General features: G+C 37.6%; 1 protein-coding gene across 1 annotated transcript in view; it reads right to left on the minus strand.

Annotated features, from left to right (window-relative positions):
* The window catches only part of ARAP2 (ArfGAP with RhoGAP domain, ankyrin repeat and PH domain 2), a 201,877-nt gene that overhangs the window by 143,301 nt on the left and 34,923 nt on the right, over window positions 1-23,653 (minus strand). The window contains exons 7-8 of the mRNA XM_010852420.1: window positions 10,248-10,317; window positions 3,329-3,449 (exon numbers count right to left, since the gene is read on the minus strand). Coding sequence (XP_010850722.1) covers window positions 3,329-3,449; window positions 10,248-10,317 — 191 coding nt within the window. The remainder of the gene's footprint in view (window positions 1-3,328; window positions 3,450-10,247; window positions 10,318-23,653) is intronic.

Raw genomic sequence — 23,653 nt, forward strand, 5'->3', positions numbered from 1 at the left:
TTTTTTTTTTTTTTTTTTTTTAATGGTTTCCTATACTATGCAAAAGCCTGTAAATTGGATTAGGTTCCATTTGTATATTTTTGCTCTTATCTCTATTTCCTTGAGAAACTAACCTAAGAAAACACTGGCATGATTTATGTCTGAGAAAGTTTTGCTGATGTTCTCCTCTAGGAGTTTTATGGTGTCATGTCTTATGTTTAAGTCTTTAAGCCATTTTGGGTTTATATTTGGACCACTCAGAATTCTTAAGCTTTCTTCTAATTATGAGAACTACCCACTGAAAACATCACCTGTTTCTTAAAGTAACACAACACCTGTGTTACCACAGGTGTCAAGGGAATACAGATTAACTGAAGGATCATTAGCTGTTACAATCCTCTGAGCAATCCCAGTAGTTCTGCTTGAGGAGGAAAGGAATCAGACTACATTTTCTGGGTTGAGGAAGAGAATTCCAGACCTCATAATTTCAATAAAATTAACTTGCAGCCAAGAAAACAACATTTCACTAGGAAACCCAGGGGAATTGAAACCTTAGAAAATCTGCAGGGAAAAGCTGCCAAATTGTAATCTTCTCTTAGCAATGCCAGTGGGTGACATGGGAGTTTAGAAATCGTGACACTGGTTTCAGGGGAGACAAAGGGAGCTGTGTATATAGGTCACTCAGAATCTTTTCACCAAAAATAAAGAATTCATCTCTGTTAGATGTCAAACTACTGCCCCTTTCTGTCCTAAACTTTGATTTTGCTTCTTAATAAGACTGAAGCAAAGTTTTTTATAAGCAACTATGATTGATATCTGTTTCTACCAAATAAAAAATGATCAAGCATTTGTATACATGGAAGGAGGACAAAAAGACAAACACTTAATAAAAACACATTCAGCATCTTGCTGACGGTTCCCTAGTAAACATATAGACATATGTGCCATTTATCTATCTATCTGTCTATAAATATCTACACTTTTAAAAATGTGAGCTGTTACTATGTAAAAACAACTTTCAATGAAAATAACATAGTAATTCTATGTGGTTAGTCTGTTTTCACTGAAGCAGTATTTTCATGGTTTTAAAAATTAAAGACCTAAGCCTTATTCAACACACAAAAATTCATACTAAAGTTCATGAAATTCTTATACTAGGCTTACATCATAAAGATGAACTCCATACCACAGAGGGATTTATTGGTCCATTGTAAACATGTAACTTTTAAACATGTGTGGGTTGATACATTTTATTTCAATAAAATGTGTCTGTTTAATTTTTAACTGCCACAAGTAAATATGGCTAAACAGATTTTCACACAAGCTGAAGCTTTATTTAGTACATCTATCTTAAAATGCAGACTCTGTGGCATATGTGAATTTTACTATGAGAAGCCAAGGGGAAGAGGATAAGCACCTCAAAGAAATTAGCATTTAGCTCGGCCAGTGGAGGCCAGAACATAAGGACAGACCATTCTGATAGCCAGTTGACAGGAGCAATGTCGTGTGTTTTAAGAAAATACAGAAACAGAGAAACTGTGATATCAAATATGTTTCTCATATTGAGTATCACAACTGTGGAAGACTTTCTGAATTTCAGGCAATGAGTCACAATACATATGTCTGTATCAAATACTCTAGGGGTTGGCAAACTTTCTGGAAAGGGTCAGAGAGTAAATTTCCTAGGCCTTCCTGGCCAGACAGTTTACAGCAATTACTCAACGCTGCCACTGCAGCACAGAAAGAGCCATAAGGCAACGTGTAAATGAATGAGAGTGTCCGGGGACTGCTGCCGCCGCCATTAAGTCGCTTCAGTCGTGTCCAACTCTGTGCGACCCCACAGACAGCAGCCCACCAGGCTTCCCCCATCCCTGGGATTCTCCAGGCAAGAACGCTGCAGTGGGTTGCCACTGCCTTCTCCGGTCTGGGGACTAGTAAGACAGTATTTACAAATACAAGCAGTGAACCAGATTTAGGTTACAGGCCAGTTTTCCAACCTCGACTCCAGGTGATAGTTCGTGACTTTTTTTTAAAGATCAAGTCAAGAGAGAAATACTTTTACATTACACCTGGGCAGCATATACAATACACAGCATGATACGTGTATTCACGTATGATACCCTGGCTGTAGGCACTGCACTTTGATACTCCTTATTCTACTTCATGTTTGTTTGGTTTTTGTTTGGGGGCTTTGGGGACACCATCTGAAACCACTAAGTTGATCTCATAAATGGAAGTGAGTGACTCACAGTCTGAAAAATGTGGCTCCAGTGTGAACAGCATTGGGACTTTTTATTTACTGAATATCTAAAGTAATAATGGAAGCTTTTCAGTGACAGATAATATTTACTGAATGTGTTCTATATGCCATGCACTGACATATGTTCAAGGAATCTAGCAATTTATAAAAGACAAATATTGCTCCATAATAGCTAGTATTGTTGTTTATGTATAAAATAGGATACTAACTATAATACCTATGAACCTCATTAGACTATTTTGAAAATGAAGCTTTTAGCAAATACCACATATTCAGTCATTTTTCCAGGTCACCAATATTCAAATAGTTAAGTACCAAGAAGTACTTTTAAAAATCAAGTTATTATCTACATTAAAATGACAAAAGGTTTTAAAATCTAATGCTTTAGGTAATGAAGATGGCCTTATCTATATTATTTAAGAGCAGTAAGGTTTATTGTACTGATATATTGACAGTCAAGGTCACAACAGAGAACTTTTAACTTCCCTATCTCTACCTCTCCTGCACCCTTCCAAAAAAGATAAGATACAAAGGTTTAGACTCCATCCACAAACCACATGTCATTTTTAGATCAATTTTAGCCATTAACTGACCCATAGGATGATACAAGGTGGGGGAAAAAAAAAAACTCAAGGAATAGAAAAGACGCTCCAAAATCTATATTAGAATGGTTACTATGCCTGCATGTTCAGTTAAAATCAGCCACAGATAAACTTTATAAAACCAATCTTTCAATTGTTGTTTTCCACCTTAAGTAACTACTTTGCATTATCAACAGCTAAAAGTGAGCTCCATAAAAGCAGAGATTTTTGTCTACTTTTTTTCACTGCTATATACCTCAAATTTAGAAGAGTCCTTGGCACTCAGTAGATTTGCCCTAAATATTTGTTGCATGAAAGAACAGTGAACAAACAACAGTGACTCGTCGTCTTGTTTATGTTTTGATATTATGGCCTTCAAAAACTAATAGACAATGTAAATTAATTAAAAGCAACATATTTAAAGATTGCCTGCCATTTCTAGCTTGTTTATTAAATTTCTGACTGGGAAGAAATTCATGTGAACATTTTTATAAGGATAAAGACTTACCTTCTTTTTCTACTCTAAAAACAAAAGTTCTTTGTGTTGTAACAACTTCAAATTTGTTGTCTCCTTGAACTCGTACCGTAGATATAGCAGAAAGGGGGATTATTCCTTTTGAATACTTCTCCTGTATTGGTTAGAGGAAAAGATACACAGAGAAGACACATTAAGATAACATTCCCTTGATCAAAAATAGAATGGCATGGTATTTATAACTGCTGCTGTTTCATAATCTCAATCTAAATTTTTAAAAATCACATACAAACAGCATATATCCTCATATACACTTAATAGCCCAGAAAGGAAAATATTAAGTATCTCTTCCAAGTGAGATGTCTTTTCAATTTTCTCCTCATCTGCAATTAGGCAATGAATCACATTACAAACAACCGTACTAGAATAGCAATACATCGTTCTGAAAAACAGCAGTATGTTCTTTGAAAACAGTCTAGTCAAAATGATTTTATGGTGTTTGCAGGCATCTGCTGGCCATTACAGGTACTGTAACTGAACCATTTCAAAACTTGCTACACACTGTGAGCAAGAATATTATCTAAGAAACCAGACTACTGGACTTCTATCAATTAACCCTATTAGTCAACACTCTGATGATGAAGATCTTAATCTCACATTGCATCACTTTTTAGTCTCCAGGGGCTAAAGAATAAAAAGATACAGATTCAGCTGTTTGCAATAGGCATATACACAGTACAATTTTGAAGGTCATTCCTAAGATTCTCAATGACTTTCTCAGTCTGTGCTTTCCTGGACCATCCTAAACCATTTGGCATAATAATCACCCCACAATTTCAACTACTTCCCAACAATGTAATATTGACTGGGCCCTGTGTTGGAAAGAAAAATTCCAAGAGTACTTGTACATTCACATTCAAATAGCCGCAAAAACAAAAACAAACTAACCTGAGAGACAAGTTTAAAAGTGAGTAAAAACTATGGGAAATAAAGAGTACAAAGATGAGAATTGTCAGTTCTCCTTTTAAGAAAGCAGACATTTTCACAGAAGTAGTGACATTTGAACCTGACTTTAAGAAACCTTAAGTTAACCAAATAGATATGTGAGGAGGTGGGGCCGGGTGGTGGTGGCAGATTCTGGCTGGAAAGACTGAGTAATAGAGGAGTCAAGTAGAGAAGTAAGAGGAGCTGCAGTGTAGAATCAAAAGAGATGACGTAGAAAACATTCATCAAGGCCACATTATGCAAAGTGTTGAGTATCAAAAGAAGCTGGACACAGATGAGGCTGAAAATATAAATCAAGGTCACATTACAAAATGTCTTGGGTGTCAAGAGAGTTTGGACACAGCTCAATAAGGTTTCTTCTACAATTCTCTTCCAGCATCCATGGAGCCATTACTTTTGAGTCAAGTCCCAAGGATCTGAAACAACCGGTTAGGCAAAGAACCTACTAAGTCATTCCATGCAGAGCACAAGTGTCATGTTCATATTCCTCCCAGCAGCAAACTACAGCTGTACATAGCAGATGGGTAAAAGACAGCTGCATGAGCAGGAAGATGGGTCTCCTGGGAGGTTTCTCCTCTGCCAGTTGAGGACATACATTATATTCTCATGGTATTCCCTCTTAGTTATTTGACAGTTTCCTCTGCTCCGCTGTCTTCCTCTATCCCCGATCCCTGACTTCACGTATCCATCAAAACCCTATTCATCTTTATGTCATCTTCAATAACAATGCCTTGAAGATGTTCCTTTGTCCTCTTAAGCAGCCAAAATCAAGTAAGATATTTGAATTGTGATTTAGGAATATGAGGAGGTAACTTCCTAGAAAAAGGAGAGGGATGTCAAGGAATGAGTACTTACAGAATAACTTTTTCTTCTCCTTATTTTCCATTTTGGGGGTTTTAGCTTCTCTTCCTAAGGGAAAAAAATCCCTTCTTACTATTTCAACTACCAATTTTATGGGGAGAATTCTAAAATCTGTCTCTTCCTCTATTCCTTGTCTATTTCTACCCAATCCACTCCCATATTTTTGCATCATCCATGGTACCTCTAACTGTCCCATAAGCACCTCAAACTCTAAAACTGAATTATCTTCATCTATAATGGTCTATTAAGATATCACTTCTTGGTCAATCAGTCTTCAACAGAATAGCCTTTGACTTGGGCTGCTCTTCTGCACCCACATGACTTGGGAGTCCCCTACAATGTCAACTTGCTCCCCGCTACTTCCTGATTCCTGCAGCTCCTTCACACATCATGGTTCTCCTCAATCCAGTGACACCACACACTCTGTTCTGCAAGGCACCATTTTACATATCCGTCTTCACATACTTACTGCTTCCATTTCTTTTCCTGTTTCAGCATATGAAAGGGAAGTCGCTCAGTCGTGTCCGACTCTTTGTGACCCCGTGGACTGTAGCCCACCAAGCTCCTCCGTCCATGGAATTCTCCAGGCAAGAATACTAGAGTGGGTTGCCATTTCCTTCTCCAGGGGATCTTCCTGACCCAGGGATCGAACCCAGGTCTCCCACATTGTAGGCAGACGCATTAACCTCTGAGCCACCAGGGAATTTATATTCCTGAAAAAAGTTCTCCAACTCGGCTTTTCTCTCAGGCCCCTCAACCTGATCCAGGAAGAAAACCTTAATAGGAACCTGTGCTCTTCCTCTGTAACAATTGCTGCTGCTGCTGCTAATTCGCTTCAGTCGTGCCCGACTCTGTGCGACCCCAGAGATGGCAGCCCACTAGGCTCCCCCGTCCCTGGGATTCTCCAGGCAAGAACACTGGAGTGGGTTGCCATTTCCTTCTCCAGAGCATGAATGTGAAAAGTGAAAGTGAAGTCACTCAGTTGTGTCCGACTCCCAGCGACCCCATGGACTGCAGCCTCCCAGACTCCTCCGTCCATGGGATTTTCCAGGCAAGAGTACTGGAGTAGGGTGCCATTGCCTTCTCTGTCTATAACAACTACTAACTCTAATTTAAATGATGATCTTTATATTTACTTGTGATCATCTGATTAATACAATCTTTCTAAACTGACTGTGCATCATAGTTCTATTTCCTTCACCACCTTTCACATAATCAGTATTGTATATTTTCTGAATGAATGAATCTTATGTCCAATCAATCATAATTATACAAATTCTGACAGCTCATTTTTAGTATTTTTCTAAATTTATTTTTTAGTACTTCCACCAGCCTATACAGCCTACATCCTGATAAATTAATGCCTGATTTACTTCCCACTCTCCTGATTTGCTTCCCTACTTTCAGCTAGTGCTCCTTCTCACTTTTCCTGCTTATTATTGTTCAAATGCCATAGTTGGAGAGAATAAAGGAAAGATTCATGAAGATGAACAAGATGGGCCTTGAAGTTTGCACAGGATTTTCATGGACTGTAATGTCTAATGGATTCAGAGGAAGAGCAAAACCATAGAGGTGAGACTACATGTAAAGATATGCCCAAGTTTTTCACAGTTGTACCCTGATACTGTTGAAAAAAGTCCCTGTACAGACAGACATCACATGACTGGTTTAGCAAAGAAAAATTCAATAAATACAGGCAGGTACCAAGCTGTACTAGACTACTAAGGACTCTAGGAATTGACAGGAGGGAGAGACTGTCTCTCCACTGTCAGGCAGCCTGAGAGACGTGAAGAGGCCCAGCACCCTTGGAACAGTGAAAGGGTCTACCTGACTGTAAGTCTGTACTGGCTGAGACCAGATAATGAAAAATTCAGAGTATTCAAAAGCACTTATCACTTCTAGGTGGTCCACTCTCAAGTTGCAGTTTGCCTAAGGATTAGAGGAGTTTATAAAACACATATCTCTAATGGGATAATTAACTATTTGTTGAATAAAATTTTACCATTAACCAGTTTTTCAGTAGAGAAAAGTCAAACGGCATTGTAGGGAAAGACAGGAATTTTAAAAAGGAGATTTTCCTTCCACTAAATCTCTTCATAGAATTTTTTTTTTTAATTCCTTAAAAACATAACAACTCACCCACATATCTACAATAATGTTGTTTAACAGGTCAGTACTTATAGAAGAGTAATAGAAAAATGAATCCCCCAGAAGTGATCAAAATGTACTTAAGAAGCAAAGTATTATGTCACTTGAACTTTAGGAAGTTGCACTTTCTCTAAAGGCTCATTTATAACTATTATGAATTATCAAGATCAATCTCGAAATTTTTTAACACTGTAGAGGTGACTTTACATTTCCCTTCCAGCACACGATAAAGACAATACAGAGGGGGAAAAAAAAGGAAACTCAATGACACCAGGCTCAAAATGACTGCGTTTTTGAGAGTGTAAAATTTTCCTGAAGGAAAGAAATTCTAAAGCATCCCCGGAGCCTATACACACAGATATTTAGGTCAAGTTTGTCATTTATCTACCACTTGCAGACAATGAAAGGACCACGGGGCAATTCTGCCCACTGCTGAGTGAGAGGAGGGTGAGTCAGATCTCTTGGCAGGTGACAAGATATCAAACCTGCTGGGATGATGCCATTTTCAGTAATACAATTGAAAAGGCCTTGCTGAGACATGATTGAGTGGCACTGAGAAAAGCAGAAGAAAACTAAGGGAATAGGCAACTCTGCAAACTACCTCCTGAAAGCCCGGCCACATGCCCCTCAAGTGTATATTTAAACACTGGAAGGGACTTCCCTGGTGGCTCAGTGGTGAAGAATCTGCCTGCCAATGCAGGAGACACAGATTTGATCCCTGGCCCAGGAAGATCTCACATGTCACAGAGCAATTAAGTTCGTGTGCCACAACTAGTGACCCTGCGCTCAAGAGCCCTGGAGCTGCAACTAGTGATGAAAACTCCACACCCAGCTGAGATGGCAGCTATGGCCGCACCCGTGCCCTCTTTTCACTGGCCTTACAATCCTCTCTTCCCAGTCCACCAATCCAGCCCTTCAGCCAGAAGGGTCACAACAGAAACCACATCTCCTTTTAGGAAACACCTAATCTAGTGGTCCTGGGGTTCTTTTGCCAACATGACACCAATCATCTGAATAGTAAAGGAAAAAAGTGCCATAGGAAACAATTTAACATTTTAAAAAATTTTAATGTGAAGCTAAATAATTTGTTATATACATATATATGCCATACCACACGGCTTAGGATCTTAGTTCCCCAACCATGGATCAAACCCAGGCCCTTGGCATTGAGAGTATGGAATCCGAAACACAGGACCACCATAGAAATCCCTATAATAATTTGTTTTATCATAAACTTTTTGTCTCGATTTCAAGCCAAGGCTGCATCATCTTTATTGCATCAAGGCGGGTATGTGCTCGTCTCCTCAATGCAGTTGAAATGAGCTTTTAAAGGACAGAATGAATCTGGTTGGTCAGAGATACTAGACATCCTCTCCCCCAGAAGGGGATAATGAGCCTGATGACAGGGAAGCCTGTCTCATTTCTGAAGTTTCCTTCCTCATTTCAAGCAAATCAGAGAAGGGCACAGGTGATGAAGAAAACCAGGGGTGAGATTGTATCAGGTACAGAGCATACATTATAACCACCCTACGTACAGAAACTGCCTGGATATTCAAATCAACAAGCACACTAAAAACAGCAGCTAAGGTAGAAAACTAGCATTTACAAATATTCATCTCATCATCCTGCAAACATTAAAGAGGCATGTTTAAACCTACCTGATGGTTTATAGTGATCCCTGCAAAGTGAAACCAGTGAACACTTCTCTAAACCTCCTACTATCCTGTGTTTTAGCCTGCAGTGTGTATTACTTTATTTCTAAAAGCTTATGCTCTTCGTCCTGTAGCACTAAAGAATCGATATATGAAAAGCAATCTACCTCAATGTTCAAGCCAGAAATAACACCAATGTAAGGCAGTGAAAAATCTCTAATGAGAAGATGATTTTAGATTATAAACTTTAAATAAGAGAATGTGGTTAACTGTTGTTTGTATATTAAAAGAATGTGCAGTTAAGATTATAAAATTGTATGATTTTGACTAACAAAAAAATAAGGTATATTTATTAGTACCAACTTTTTATTTAAGGAAATTTTCAAACACATAGAAGTTGAAAGATTAGTACAATGAACATTCATAACCTCTACCTCAATTTGACATTTGTTAACATTGAAACCTTTTTGTTTTACCTAATTATGCACGTGTGCATATACATATACATCTATAATATATAAATATGCTTATATATAAAGTATATATAGAGAAGTAAATTCAAGACATTTTCAGATTTCATGACACTTCACTCCAAAATATCTCAGTCTACAGCTCTTAAGAATAAAGACATTCTCATACCTAATGAAGAAGCACCTGATGAAAACAGTACATGTCATTAAGATTCAACTGCTGAAAGAATACATTTTAAGCCCTTGCACTTTAAGATTTTCAATGAGCTGGAACTCCAAACCCAACCTTCTCAGCTTCATCAGCCATTAGTCTCCCTCACATTCACTATTTTCCCACCAAAGAATCTGGGCAACTCATTCTATCAGCTATCAAGTCCTGTTCTTCCTGTTTACGTACAAACTCCTCTTTCTTCAAAATTCATGGCCATTTGAAATCTCGTGCAAGAAGCATTCCTTGGTTCCTTCATAGCCCTTCTAGAGAACAAAGTAACTTCTCCTTTGTGGTATTGTTCTCTAAACATTCTTAGTGCTACCTAAAATAAAGGCAATTTCTTATATATCTGTATATCATCTATAGCAATTCTAGTATTTTGCAGGAGATTCTCCACAAATAATTGTTAGATACATAAGTTTTTAAAAATCTCAATTTTATGCACCACGAAAAAGTTAACCTATGAAAAGAGTTAAGTGTTTTACTCTATGCAAATTCTTTTCATCTTTATAATCCAACACCTAAAGACCAAATCATGTGCTTTGTTTATTGAAATAAATTCAGCACACACAGGACAATCTTTTAAAACTGTAAAACATACTTACCTTATCATTATTGTAATAAGAAATGCTAAGGCCATCAAATTTCACCCATCTCTTCTGAAACATGCGTTTTCTGTAAAACACATGAAATTGTCATTTCACATTATTAAGAACCATGAACTTGGATTTTAAATGCATTTGTACCATAACTGTGTTTCAGTACATTCCCATTTGTTGCTGTTAAAACAGTGAAGAAAACAATAGGCTGTGACGATGCAGTTTAGGCAATGGTACAAAGGAAAGAAAATACATACAATGACACTTTCTAATCAGTGTTTCTAGGTGTTTTTAAAAAGGATACTTCTAACAGGGTCATCATTTTTAAACTGTAACTTACTGTGTCATTCCCATACCTGTAAAGTGTGGACAAAAACACGATCATCACATCATATCCTTTAAAGGGATAATCCCTTAATGAAAGCATTAATAATAAGAATTTTTATCTTTCATTAAGATTATAACATTTTATCTTAGCTTTTAAATCTCTGCTTTGGAGCATTAATAATGTTTTGCTAAAATAACAAAGCTTTGTCAATTGGATTTACATAGATATATTTAATTCTGATCAAATAAGCTGAAGAGGCCCTGTCTAAATATAGAGAATCATTTGCAATCATCCAAAATTCGCTGAAACATTAACATTTTGAGAAAAAGAATCATATGAAAGGCAAATGCAGTTTGAAATGGTTGTTGACTCGAGAAGCAAAGCAAAATTATGTCATCATATGTTCTCTATTTAGGCATAAAGGAGGAAAAAAATCACCCTGATTATATAAGGGAAAACTGAAGACCCACTTCTACTTGGGCTTGTTTTTATTTTTCAGTCCCTTTCACCAAAGTCAGACAGCCCTAAAGGTTTTGACTGTCTATTCTCTACATGACTCAGCGTGAACTGACATAATCGAGATACCTTTGGCCTTTATTACAGATAATATACAAAAACTTCCTATTTTAAAAGTCATCTCTAAACTAAGTGGATAACCAGGTCTACCTTTTCCTTTTGCAGTTTTCTAACACATTTAAGTTAAGGAAATTGTATAACTTTCTGTGGTTTTCAGAAGATTTAAAGATAGAAAAAACACTTCAGAAAGTGTGGAGAACTTGTCTTCCGGGCTACTTCCTGAGCCCACACACTTGTTACACTAATGAAATACAGCAAGCCGCCCACGTTGATCATTAGCCAAATTATTCTCCTTAGATAAAATTAGAGCAAATTGATCTGAGAGTTTCAAAATCCATTGGTGTGGACAACATTGTCGCATATAAGCCTTCAGTTAATCATGAAATTGTAAGACTATGATAAGAGCTCAAAAGGTTAATCACGAAGTAGTAAGACTATGACAAAAGCTTAAAATTATATAACCACAACCAACTACCTTGTTCTTTCCGGCTTATTCCCTCAACCTTCTGCTTCTTTTTAACTTCTCTTGGTGTGCCACGTGTTCTCTTAACCTTGCAACATTCAACAGTGTTGGTTTTTACTTTCTTCACAGAACCCAAGGGTTCTTCAAATTGCCAGCATTAAGAGTTACAAGGTAAAAAATACTAAGCAAATACACAATAATTATACATTGAATAAAATCACTAGGCTCATTTCATGTTGATCTGTCACACTTAAAGGCAGGTAACTAGACACCCTCCCTCCCACACAATCTCAACACTAATTCAAGAAATCAAGATTTTGTGTCAGGCGTCTGCCCACCTTACATGATGAATAGGAAACTAGAGAAGGCAATGGCACCCCACTCCAGTACTCTTGCCTGGAAAATCCCATGGACAGAGGAGCCTGGTAGGCTGCAGTCCATGGGGTCGCTAAGAGTCGGACACGACTGAGCCACTTCACTTTCACTTTTCACTTTCATGCATTGGAGAAGGAAATGGCAACCCACTCCAGTGTTCTTGCCTGGAGAATCCCAGGGACGGGGGAGCCTGGTGGGCTGCCGTCTATGGGGTCGCAGAGAGTCCGACACAACTGAAGAGACTTAGCAGCAGCAGAGTTCAGTAGTGCATATAATCTCCCATTTTAGAATAAAAATAATCAACATCTGTAGGAGATAAAGGCCTTAGGACCTTCCATTACCCCTCTAATTCCTTGGCTAACTACTCCTTATCTTTCAGAGTTCCACTTAACCACCCACACAGACATTCCTCCACTGACAAACCAATCCAAAGCAAATCACAAAGTTATTCTCTGAAAGCACCCTCTCTTTTTCCTCATAGCACTTAACACAGTCTGTAGTTATGTTTGTTGAGTTGCTGACTCCCACACCAGTCCTTATGCTTTACAAGGACAAAGTCCAAGGATATTTCATTCTCTACTATATGATCAGCAGCTAACACAGAGACAAATATGGTACTAAAAAAGAATCTGTTGACTAAAAGAGTGACATGATTAAGCAAATGTCCCCTTAGCGAAACAGCAAGATGACAAGTAAAACCTCAACTGACCAGCACTCAAATAATCTGTATTTTAAAAGAAAGGTTGGCAGAAGGCGGGAAAACTTCTGAAACCTCAGAGTTAGATTCACAGTTTCAAAACCTGCCAAAGCACGAACTAAAAAGAAGTTTAAAACTTACTTTAACCTGTCTTACTTAACAGTTGCAGTCACTTGGACTTAAAGTTTTCTTAGAACTCCATTAGCATGTGGATAGACAGTTTGAGGTCTGAGGCATCATCCAGGAAAATGAGTAGGGAAAGAGGGAGGGCAGACAGCTCAGAGATCAGTCAGAGATGCTACCACATGCCTAGCTACATTTCTCCTCCTAGGCACTGACTACAAAGAACACACTTAATACTTGGCTTTCTGAAGAAAGTCAACCAAAACCTCTGCCTCTGAGAGACTCAACTCCTAAGATACTCCAACCATTTTGATTTTCTCAACTGCCAGGTGACTATTGCATGTGTTCAGCCATTTTAATCCAGTATGTTTTTTACCTTTTTATTTTGTATTGGGGTATTGCTGATTAACAATGTCATGGTAGTTTCAGGTGAACAACAAAAGGACTCAGCCGTACATATACATACAGCCGTTCTCCCCCAAACTCCCCTCCCATCCAGGCTGCCACACAACATTCAGCAGAGTCCCATGTGCTATATAGTAGGTCCTTGCTGGTTATTCCCTTTCAAATACAGCAGTGCATACATGTCCATTTCAAACTCCCTAACTATGCCTTCCTCCCACTACCATAAGTTCACAAAACATGTATTTTTAATTTACATAAATGGCATGGTGCTACAGATCTCACTGTTTCTCACTTTTTTTCACTTAGCACTATGTTTTTAAGATGCTGTGAGATGTGTATCTAAAGGATTAGATATGTCTCTAATCCTTTGCTTCTAATTGCTGCGGTACTGCACAGTATAAAGGTTAAATCTGTCTAATAAGCTATGGAAGATCAGGTAAATAAGACAAATCCCAGCCCACAATGAAATGGAATGAGAGTGTGGCAGCTGAAAAATCAACTGCTCTGTAGTTGAAGACAGCCACTTTGCGATCCTACCATTAAAACATTATTTCTGCTATCATTCATTCATCCAGCCAGGCATCCAATCTGTGGGTACCTATTCTGTGGACACTGTCTTCCAACCATACTGTCTCCTCTCTCTAGATTCTTTTTTGTCTTGCGGCCTTCCCATATGCCAAGAAAATGCTGCCTGCTCCTCACATAGCTGGCTTGTCCTTGAGATCTCAGTTCAAAAGTCATTCCCCTAAGTGGCCACCGTTGAATAACACAAATCCTTCAGGTTGCTTTGGCCTCTTGCTCCATTTCTTAATGACACTTAGGAGAATTTTCAATTATACATTTATTTTATGTCCTCCATTTCCCTTACTATTCAATAGATACTGAGATTCTTGAGCACTGAAACCATGTCTTTTTAATCAATGTAAAACCAATGACTACCAGTTTCTAGCATATAAAATATGCTCAATATCTAGTGCATAGAATAACAAATAAATGTATTTCTCATTGTAAGATGCTTCCTCAAATTCTCATTTTATGGATAGAGAAAATAAATTACTAACTCAACGAGTTTACCGTTAATTTATTTTGTTCTTTTCAAATACTAAAGATCAGATTTTTCTGACAAAAACTTTTTAATTCATCAATATTTCCATGTACTTTTAAAATACATTTCACAGTTACATCTTCTTAAAATATATTATTTAAGATATGTGCATTTTGTATCTTCCTATTTAAAGATGCAAATCAACGAATATGTTTCTAAAACTACACATATAATCTATTTTATTCATTAAATGTGTCAACATTAAATTAGCTATTTTCTGCATGTGAACTTTAATACTAAATTCTATCAATTGGTTAAAGATAAGAACTTGTACTTAGATACTATCTCACAATATAAGTCCCCTTTCTGCCAAATGGACACTTGGATTTGAACTGGCAAACTCTAAAATTTAACCAAAATTTCAACTGCATAAAAGGGAGAGCTTAAGATGCACTGTTTCTAAATGTCAATACAATTTTAAATTTAAAAAGAAAGTTATGAATAGTTGATTTTTAAGAATTATCTTTTCTGTGTAAGAATTAAATATTTTTCTCATATATTTATAAACGTCTACTCAATATCCAGCAACTAATTCCAAGGTAAGTATGTAAAATTAATCTATTACAGACAATTAGAGGTTGCTAAAGTACTTTAAAAGCTTTCTCTAACATAACTTATACCTTTCCCTTAAATTTCAATTAACAATTTATTTAGTAAATGTTGAAAACAGACAAGATATAAAAACAATGTCACTCCAGTCTGTGTTCCTATCACATGACACAAATTAGATCTGAAATACTGATAAATTATTATACACAGATTTTAAAACCTCAGTCAATAAAGAACTTATTTGGCACAATAATTTTGATAATAAAAATAACAAACACTTATATAGTGCTTTGTTCTAGACACTGTAGCAAGCTATACATAAATATTAATTCATTTAATCCTCCAAACAACCATAGGAGGCAAAAATATTCCTATTTTACAGATGAAGGCACTGAAGAACTGGCAGGTTAAATAATTTACCCAAGTCACACAATTAATAAAGACCATTTCTATGAAGAAAATTCAGGCAGTCTGGTCCCTAAGTCTGTGCTCTTAACAACTACTCAGAACAGATGCTGGCACATTTTTACAGCTAAGTATCTTGCATATTCCTTCAGGTCGCAGTAACATTTGACCTCCGCCCATTTGATATGTGAGTTCAATTCTGCAAAGTACTTCAGAATTCCTTCAGGAAAAAAGGTTAAAGCAGACAAGAAAAAATATTAGCCTAGGTTTTATACTATTTTGTTGTTAGGATCCTAAAGGGAAACATTGTTTTGAGAAGTTTTGTTTACAATAATTTATAAGGCAGGTGCAGTGTTACTGATTTCTATAAGCTATTCCCTTGAGTTCTGGTAGGGCAGCTTCAACTGCTATCTTAAATACAGTCTCGCCACCTGGTGTTGGTTTTTATTGTCTCAAAAACTGTGTATTTTAAAAGCTCTTTTTAAACAACTGTGTATATACAAACAATTAAATCTCTATGAAGTACTTCCATGAAGGCACTCCTATTTAATTTCGATCTGAAGTGCCAGCAAGGTTTTTATTTTTTTAATATATCTTTTAACTCTTTAAAAATTCGATCAGTATGCTAACCAATGACATTAAAGTGGTAGAGGCTACCAAATTGTCATCTTTAAATATCACACAACTGAAAAGTAACTAAGTCAAAATTTATGACTTTTATTAATCATCACAAACATACTTCTCAATTATTTCAAAAATATCTAAGAAAAAGATATCATAAATATGCTGTTTCAGATTCACCTGCCTTATTTACATAGTGCTGAAGAAGCCTATGCATATTTTATCTTATTTTCTGCTCTAACCCTAGCTAGGCTCAATATTTTTGGTACAATTTCCAAAAAATCCAGATTTTTATTTAACAGCTCTTTTTTATTTTAGCTAATCACTTAATCACATAGCTCTTAAGTACGAAGCTTTTAAATCCTGCAGTATTAGTATAAAGTATTTTATAGATACACATTCAAGGAATTATAATATTTCTGTAAAATATCAGCACTTTTCTATTCTAAAGTGTATTTCTAGAGTGCATTTCTTCACTTTTAACCAAACCAAAATGATTGTTTCCAAAATAATATGAACCAAAATGAGCTGAGGCCAAAAAAACAAAAACAAAAATTTTCTGAAATCCCAGCTTCCATCTCTGCTTTAAATGAAGAAAAAACAAATTTTAACGTAAAATCTCAAGTGCCAAAGGAGTTTTAGAAGTCAACGATAAAGTACAAATTTCAATGTGTGACTCACAATTTTGCTAATATTTACAAAGAGTTTTGTTCTTACATGACATGGTATATGTAAAACTATGTTAAAAGACTCAGACCTCTCTATTTTATGGAGTCATACTCTGTAAAAATAAATAAATAAAACAACTCAACAGCTTCTAGCTAAGATGACCACTTAAAAGTTTGCATTTATCTCTGCTGCTGCTACTGCTAAGTTGCTTCAGTCGTGTCCGACTCTGTGCAACCCCATAGATGGCAGCCCCCAGGCTCCCCCGTCCCTGGGATTCTACAGGCAAGAACACTGGAGTGGGTTGCCATTTCCTTCTCCAATGCATGAAAGTGAAAAGTGAAAGTCAAGTCGCTCAGTCGTGTCTGACTCTTCGCGACCCCATGGACTGCAGCCTCCCAGGCTCTTCTGTCCATGGGATTTTCCAGGCAAGAGTACTGGAGTGCGTTCCCATTGCCTTCTCCGCCATTTATCTCTACTTCTCCTAAAATCTCAAAGGATGAAAAAACAAATAAAAATAAATACCTACAAACTAACTTGAACAAAAATGTAAAGAACAGTATCAGGAAATCAAGAAAGCACAAGAAGGGATGGAACCAACTCAGGAGGTTTCAGAGAGATGACTGCTAAGCCTGCAACAGATCAAATTGAAGGCAAAACAAGTTTACTCACAGAATTTCAGAGTCTCAGGAGATACATGCACAAGTGACTCTGGAGGTGACTATAAAGGAAGGACAAGTGGCTGAGAATCAGAAGATTTGTGGAAATGCAATTGACCTTACATTTTTATGTGTGGCATACAGAGATTCTGAGAAACTGAGTCACATAGGAAAGGAGCAATAGCCTGAAAATTCTAATTTTTATCTGATTCCATTCATTCACTTCACTAGCTAGACTGACAGAAAGAAAATAGTTACGCTATTTTAATAAACATTAAAACTAAAAATTTTCTCCTCAAACTACAGATAAAATTGGGAAACTTTTTAGTAGCTTGGCACATTCTTCACAAGTGATGTGTGGTTTGAGAAATGGCCAATAGTTTCCGGTATAAAAAAATACTTTTTGTCAGAGATTTAAGATTCAACTTCAAGTTCAAAAGGTGTCAGCTTCCCTGATAATTCAGTTGTAAAGAATCTGCCTGCAATTCAGGAGACCCCAGTTTGATTCAGGAAGATCCGCTGGAGAAGGGATAGGCTACCCACTCCAGTATTCTTGGGCTTTCCTTATGGCTCACCTGGTTACAGAATCCACCCGCAATGCAGGAGACCTGTGTTCAATCCCTGGGTTGGGAAGATCCCCTGGAGAAGGGAAAGACTACCTACTCCAGTATTCTGGCCTAGAGAATTCAATGGACTATATATAGTCCATGGGGTCACAAAGAGTTGAACACGACTGAATGACTTTCACTTTGGTCAGAGACTTGTCAATTTTCCATTACATCTGCTTTTCACTGAAAGGCTGACTACAGGACAGCATTGTGGGGAGGCTGGAGGTCCCCACCCACTACAGAGCAGGCAGAGAGTCACTCCACAGAAGCAGCCTTGGAGACCCTGGGCACTGTCTGGGAAGTCAGCTCTGACAAAGGAACCTACAGTATAAGCTCCAGTATCCTCCAAGTCCTGGGTTACTGGCTTCTAAGTGATCCCTCAACCACTGCTTGGATTTGCCCCCTTTTTTGATATTTGACCTCTGGCTTTTTCCCTTTCCCTAGTTCTGTGTTCAACCTGGACATGTAATTCTCTGCCTGATTTTCCCTCCTGATCCTAGAGCCTAATTTGTTTCTTCCATAAAATAACTTCAACTAATCCCTCTATTTATCTCATAGACTTCAGCACATACAGATATCACCTATATCAGTGCCTTTTCACTCCCTCTAGTCTGAAAAGTACTTAGCTAGAAATGCCAGTTAAAATGGTTTTAACTGGCATTTTCCAAAAGTCATTGAGCTGGTATTCCTCCTCCCGAGATGATCTTTGAAGAAATGTTTTCTCAGCCCCTCTGTAACCTCATGATTCTGTACTCTGTGGACCTTTCTGTACCAAATGTTATACTTTGTCTTCTGAGTTTATCTTTCTTTGTATTTTTTTCTGCCGTAAGAGAAAGACACAAAAAAGACAAGGAACACATTTTGCTCATTGTATTCTTCCATAGTTTAAGTGTATTATATTCACACATTGCTGGATTAGCCTCAAATGTTCAGCTCCTGCTGCCCCAAACTCAGATTTCTACACAATGCTTCTCTATAGTTAAAAAATGAATAATTTTTTAAAGAAGAATTAAGCCTGGTGTGCTGCAGATCATGGAGTCGCAGAGTCAGACACGACTTAGTGACTGAAGACCAACAACAAGAAAAAAGTTCTTAAACATCTTGGGAAATAAAATGTAAATTCCTTGAGATACATTGCATTTTTTTTATAAATATGCTTGGTGCATTATACCAAATACTGAACACACAAACATTCTTAGGAAACAGTAGGTTAAGAAGTCAATGGGTTTTCTAATTGCAGATATTCTTGGATATTTCAATTGTGCTTCTCCCAGAAGCACATTCAACCATGTTTCTCTTTTCTTTATAGCAATTCACAGGACTCTTCCTCTGAGTCCTATATTTAGGAAATTTTGTAATAAATTCTATCCAGTCTTCCATATTTGCACCTACTCAGACTTACTGAAAAGCTTGAGCTTATGAGTTACAAATAGGAAAGAGGAAGGAAAGAGACTTGGTATTTCATCCTCAAAACCAGTAGTTTTGTTTTTTTTTTAAACACAAAAGACTATTTATTTTTTCATTTGCTTGACCTGTTTGAAACACTAATAACAGACCCAAGTTTAACATTTTACTAAGTTTTTCTTCATTTATTTTCTAAAACCAATAATATAAATCTGTATTATAATTAGTTCACTCAAATACTTAAATAAATTTCATACTTTAAGCTCAGCTGGAAGTGTTTCCATAGTTCTCTAGTTGCATGGTATTATACAATTATTTTCTTACTAAATATTGGGCAGTTATCACATATGGTGTATTGATTCAGAACTGGCATTTCCATTTCAAAGCAAACAGACACTCAATCATGTGAAATAAATCCAGATTATGAATTTGATTACTTTGTTTAATGTCACTCATGACTGAGGACAGTTTTAAACATTACTTGGAAAAGGATAACTGAGTATGGCTATTATTTGCTTTAAACTGTGTTCTGACAACACTTGTACTTGTCTTAAGAAATTAAACAGAATTTCAATAAGCACACTGAGAGTCCATTGTTCTGCTGATGTACACCAGCATTATCAATAGAATAGATAGATTTACAATCACTACAGTGTTTGGAGTTTAGTTTTTATTACATTACTATAAATTTTTTAAAAAATTGATGTTTTAGGAAAACTGAAAAGAAATGATGTCTAACACTAGGTGTTTTCCAACAACAAACACTGAGTTATCTACCACTGCCAGGCAACCTTCCAGCTGCTGAGGATACTGCAGTAAACAAAATCCAATAGAGATGAGTGTCCCCATGGAGCATTTATGCATTAAATAAATGCTAGTGTATGAGCAATGAGAAAAACAAAGCAGTTAAGGGAGTGATGGGGTATTGGGAGAGGGGGAAGTGATAATATTAACTTTAGTGTCAGGGCCTCAATGCAAAGGAGACTTTAGAGCAAGACCTTGAGGAAGGTAAGGTATAAGCCATGTTGTTCTCTGGCTACAAGCACACAGGGCTGAAAGAAGAAGTGCAAAGGCCCTCAAAAAGGGATTCTGCTTCTGATTAGATCCAGACTTGATAGAATAATAAAGCAGCTTTCCCCTTCTGTAATCTAGGTTATAATATTCAACATGGGGCCCAAGGGAGATGGAGGAAGCTGGTATGAGCTTTCAGCCACACCACTGAATCAGTTTTACGCTCTTATGTCCCACAAGCCAAACATGGCCCATCAGATGGGTTTATAAATAAATTTTCATTGAAACACAGCCTCATTCATCAGTTTACACCTTCTCTGCAGCTGCTTTCATGCTCCAATAGCTGAGTTACTGAGCTCCCACAGACATCATATGGCTATAAAGATGAAAGTATGTATTATCTGAGCTTTTACAGAAAAAAGTTGCTAATACTTTCTCTACAGAATTTAGAACACCATCAAAATCACTGCCACCTGCACCAAAGAGATGTGTGGCCATGAGATAAAGCTCAGCAACCTCTGCATAAGCAATGGATAGGCATCATTTTGTCTAAGTAATGAGCATTAACCGCTCTCACCACAGCCTGCTGCTGCTGCTGCTGCTAAGTTGCTTCAGTCGTGTCCAACTCTGTGTGACCCCACAGACGGCAGCCCACCAGGCTCCCCCGTCCCTGGGATTCTCCAGGCAAGAGTACTACAATGGGTTGCCATTTCCTTCTCCAATGCATGAAAGGGAAAAGAGAAAGTGACACGACTCTTAGCGACCCCATGGACTGCAGCCTACCAGACTCCTCCGTCCATGGGATTTTCCAGGCAAGAGTACTAGAGTGGGGTGCCAGTGCCTTCTCCCTCACCACAGCCTACAGAGTCTAATGAGAAAAAAAAAAATGGAAATTCTACTTATGGTCTAATAAACACAGGCTTCTTGGCCAATTCCACATAATTCTCTTAAGTTTTAGTAATATAATCATAGAGAAGAGCTTTCAAATTTCTTGGTGATATAACAAGCTCCTTTGTTTACTTTCCTAGCTGCATTCTGGTCTACTGGGAAAAGACTCTAAAGTCAGAAAACTCAATTATTTTGCCTAAAATGGAAAAATAAAAATCTCAAAAAATTACATCTTCTAACCTTAGGCTGGTTTAGAATAGAAAGGATGAAAGTCAGAGTTCTGATAACATTCTAACTGTCCCAGAGGTGACCAGTTAATGGTGAAGCTTTCTCAGGTGCCTGGAGCATAAACATACTAACCCTGCAAGAGCAAGGTGCCATCAGAGATCACACAGGAAATCACAGCTGCTGGGGGCTCTGTAAGAGTTTGCTAAATCTTCCAGTGATGCTTAGAGAGGGCTGGGATCTCCCTAATCATTTAAGTTCTACAGAAATGAGAGATCTGAGACTATTCCAGCTCACTGCTTCATTCTGCCAGTGTGTATATTTGAGTAATGACTCATACCTTTGCAATCTGACTATGCATTTACCAATAATATTGATGATTGATGAAAACAGACACATCTGACTATTTTGTCACCCTAATGGAACCAGAAAGATGACAAAAATACCTGATACTAAGAAGTACTCTGCTTCAGTTTAGTCTATATCTGATTTGCTGAAATATTAACTATATCACTACTAACCACAAAAGTGCTCAGCATGTTTTTTTTCTTTCTTAAGAAATACTATTTCTTCTCCCATTAGTCAACTAATTGTTCTTCTGGAAATTTTTTTGCTAATAAATTTTATTTTAGGTGAAAACAATACTTTCTAGAAATGATGCATCTTTTCAAGGGAAGAGTAGAGATAACCAGCACAACATAAGGATGCATACCACATCAACTTAAACAGGAGAGACTTCAGTTCAGTTCAGTTGCTCAGTAATGTCCAACTTTTGGTGACCCAATGAACTGCAGCACACCAGGCCTCCCTGTACATCACCAACTCCCAGAGTTTGCCCAAACCCATGTCTACTGAGTGGGTGATGCCATCCAACAATCTCATCCTCTGTCATTCCCTTCTCCTCCTGCCCTCAATCTTTCCCAGCATCAGGGTCTTTTCCAATGACTCAGCTCTTCGCATGAGGTGGCCAAAGTACTGGAGTTTCACCTTCAACATCAGTCCTTCCAATGGACACCCAGGACTAATCTCCTTTAGGATGGACTGGTTGGATCTCCTTACAGTCCAAGGGACTCTCAAGAGTCTTCTCTAACACCAAAGTTAAAAAGCATCAATTCTTCAGCACTCAGCTTTCTTTATAGTCCAACTCTCACATCCATACATGTCCACTGGAAAAACCATAGCCTTGAGTAGATGGACCTTTGTTGGCAAAGTAATGTCTTTGCTTTCATATATGCTTTCTAGGTTGGTCATAACCTTCCTTCCAAGGAGTAAGTGTCTTTTAATTTCATGGCTACAATCACCATCTGCAGTGATTGTGGAGCCCAAAAAAATAGTCAGCCACTGTTTCCACTGTTTCCCCATCTATTTGCCATGAAGTGATGGGACTGGATGCCATGATCTTAGTTTTCTGAATGTTGAGCTTTAAGCCAACTTTTTCACTCTCCTCTTTCACTTTCATCAAGAGGGTCTTTAGTTCCTCTTCACTTTCTGCCATAAGGATGGTGTCATCTGCATATCTGAGGTTATTGATATTTCGGCAATCTTGATTCTAGCTTGTGCTTCTTCCAGCCCAGCGTTTCTCATGATGTATTCTGCATATAAGTTAAATAAGTAGGGTGACAATATACAGCCTTGATGTACTCCTTTTCCTATTTGGAACCAGTCTGTTGTTCCATGTCTAGTTCTAACTGTTGCTTCCTGACCTGCATACAGGTTTCTCAAGAGGCAGGTCAGGTGGTCTGGTATTCCCATCTTTGAAGAATTTTCCAGTTTATTGTGATTCACACAGTCAAAGGCTTTGGCATAGTCAATAAAGCAGAAATAGATGTTTTTCTGGAACTCTCTTGCTTTTTCCACGATCCAGTGGATGTTGGCAATTCGGTCTCTGGTTCCTCTGCCTTTTCTAAAACCAGCTTGAACATCTGGAAGTTCACAGTTCACATATTGCTGAAGCCTGGCTTGGAGAATTTTGAGCATTACTTTACCAGCGTGTGAGATGAGTGCAATTGTGCGGTAGTTTGAGCATTCTTTGGTATTGCCTTTCTTTGGGATTGGAATGAAAACTGACCTTTTCCAGTCCTGTGGCCACAGCTGAGTTTTCCAAATTTGCTGGCATATTGAGTGCAGCACTTTCATAGCATCATCTTTCAGGATTTGAAATAGCTCAACTGGAATTCCGTCACCTCCACTAGCTTTGTTCGTAGTGATGCTTCCTAAGGCCCACTTGACTTCACATTCCAGGATGTCTGGCTCTAGATGAGTGATCACATCATCATGATTACCTGAGTCATGAAGATCTTTTTT

The sequence above is a fragment of the Bison bison genome, unplaced genomic scaffold (assembly GCF_000754665.1).
Source record: "Bison bison bison isolate TAMUID 2011002044 unplaced genomic scaffold, Bison_UMD1.0 scf7180017864310, whole genome shotgun sequence".
NCBI classification, from domain to species: domain Eukaryota; kingdom Metazoa; phylum Chordata; class Mammalia; order Artiodactyla; family Bovidae; genus Bison; species Bison bison.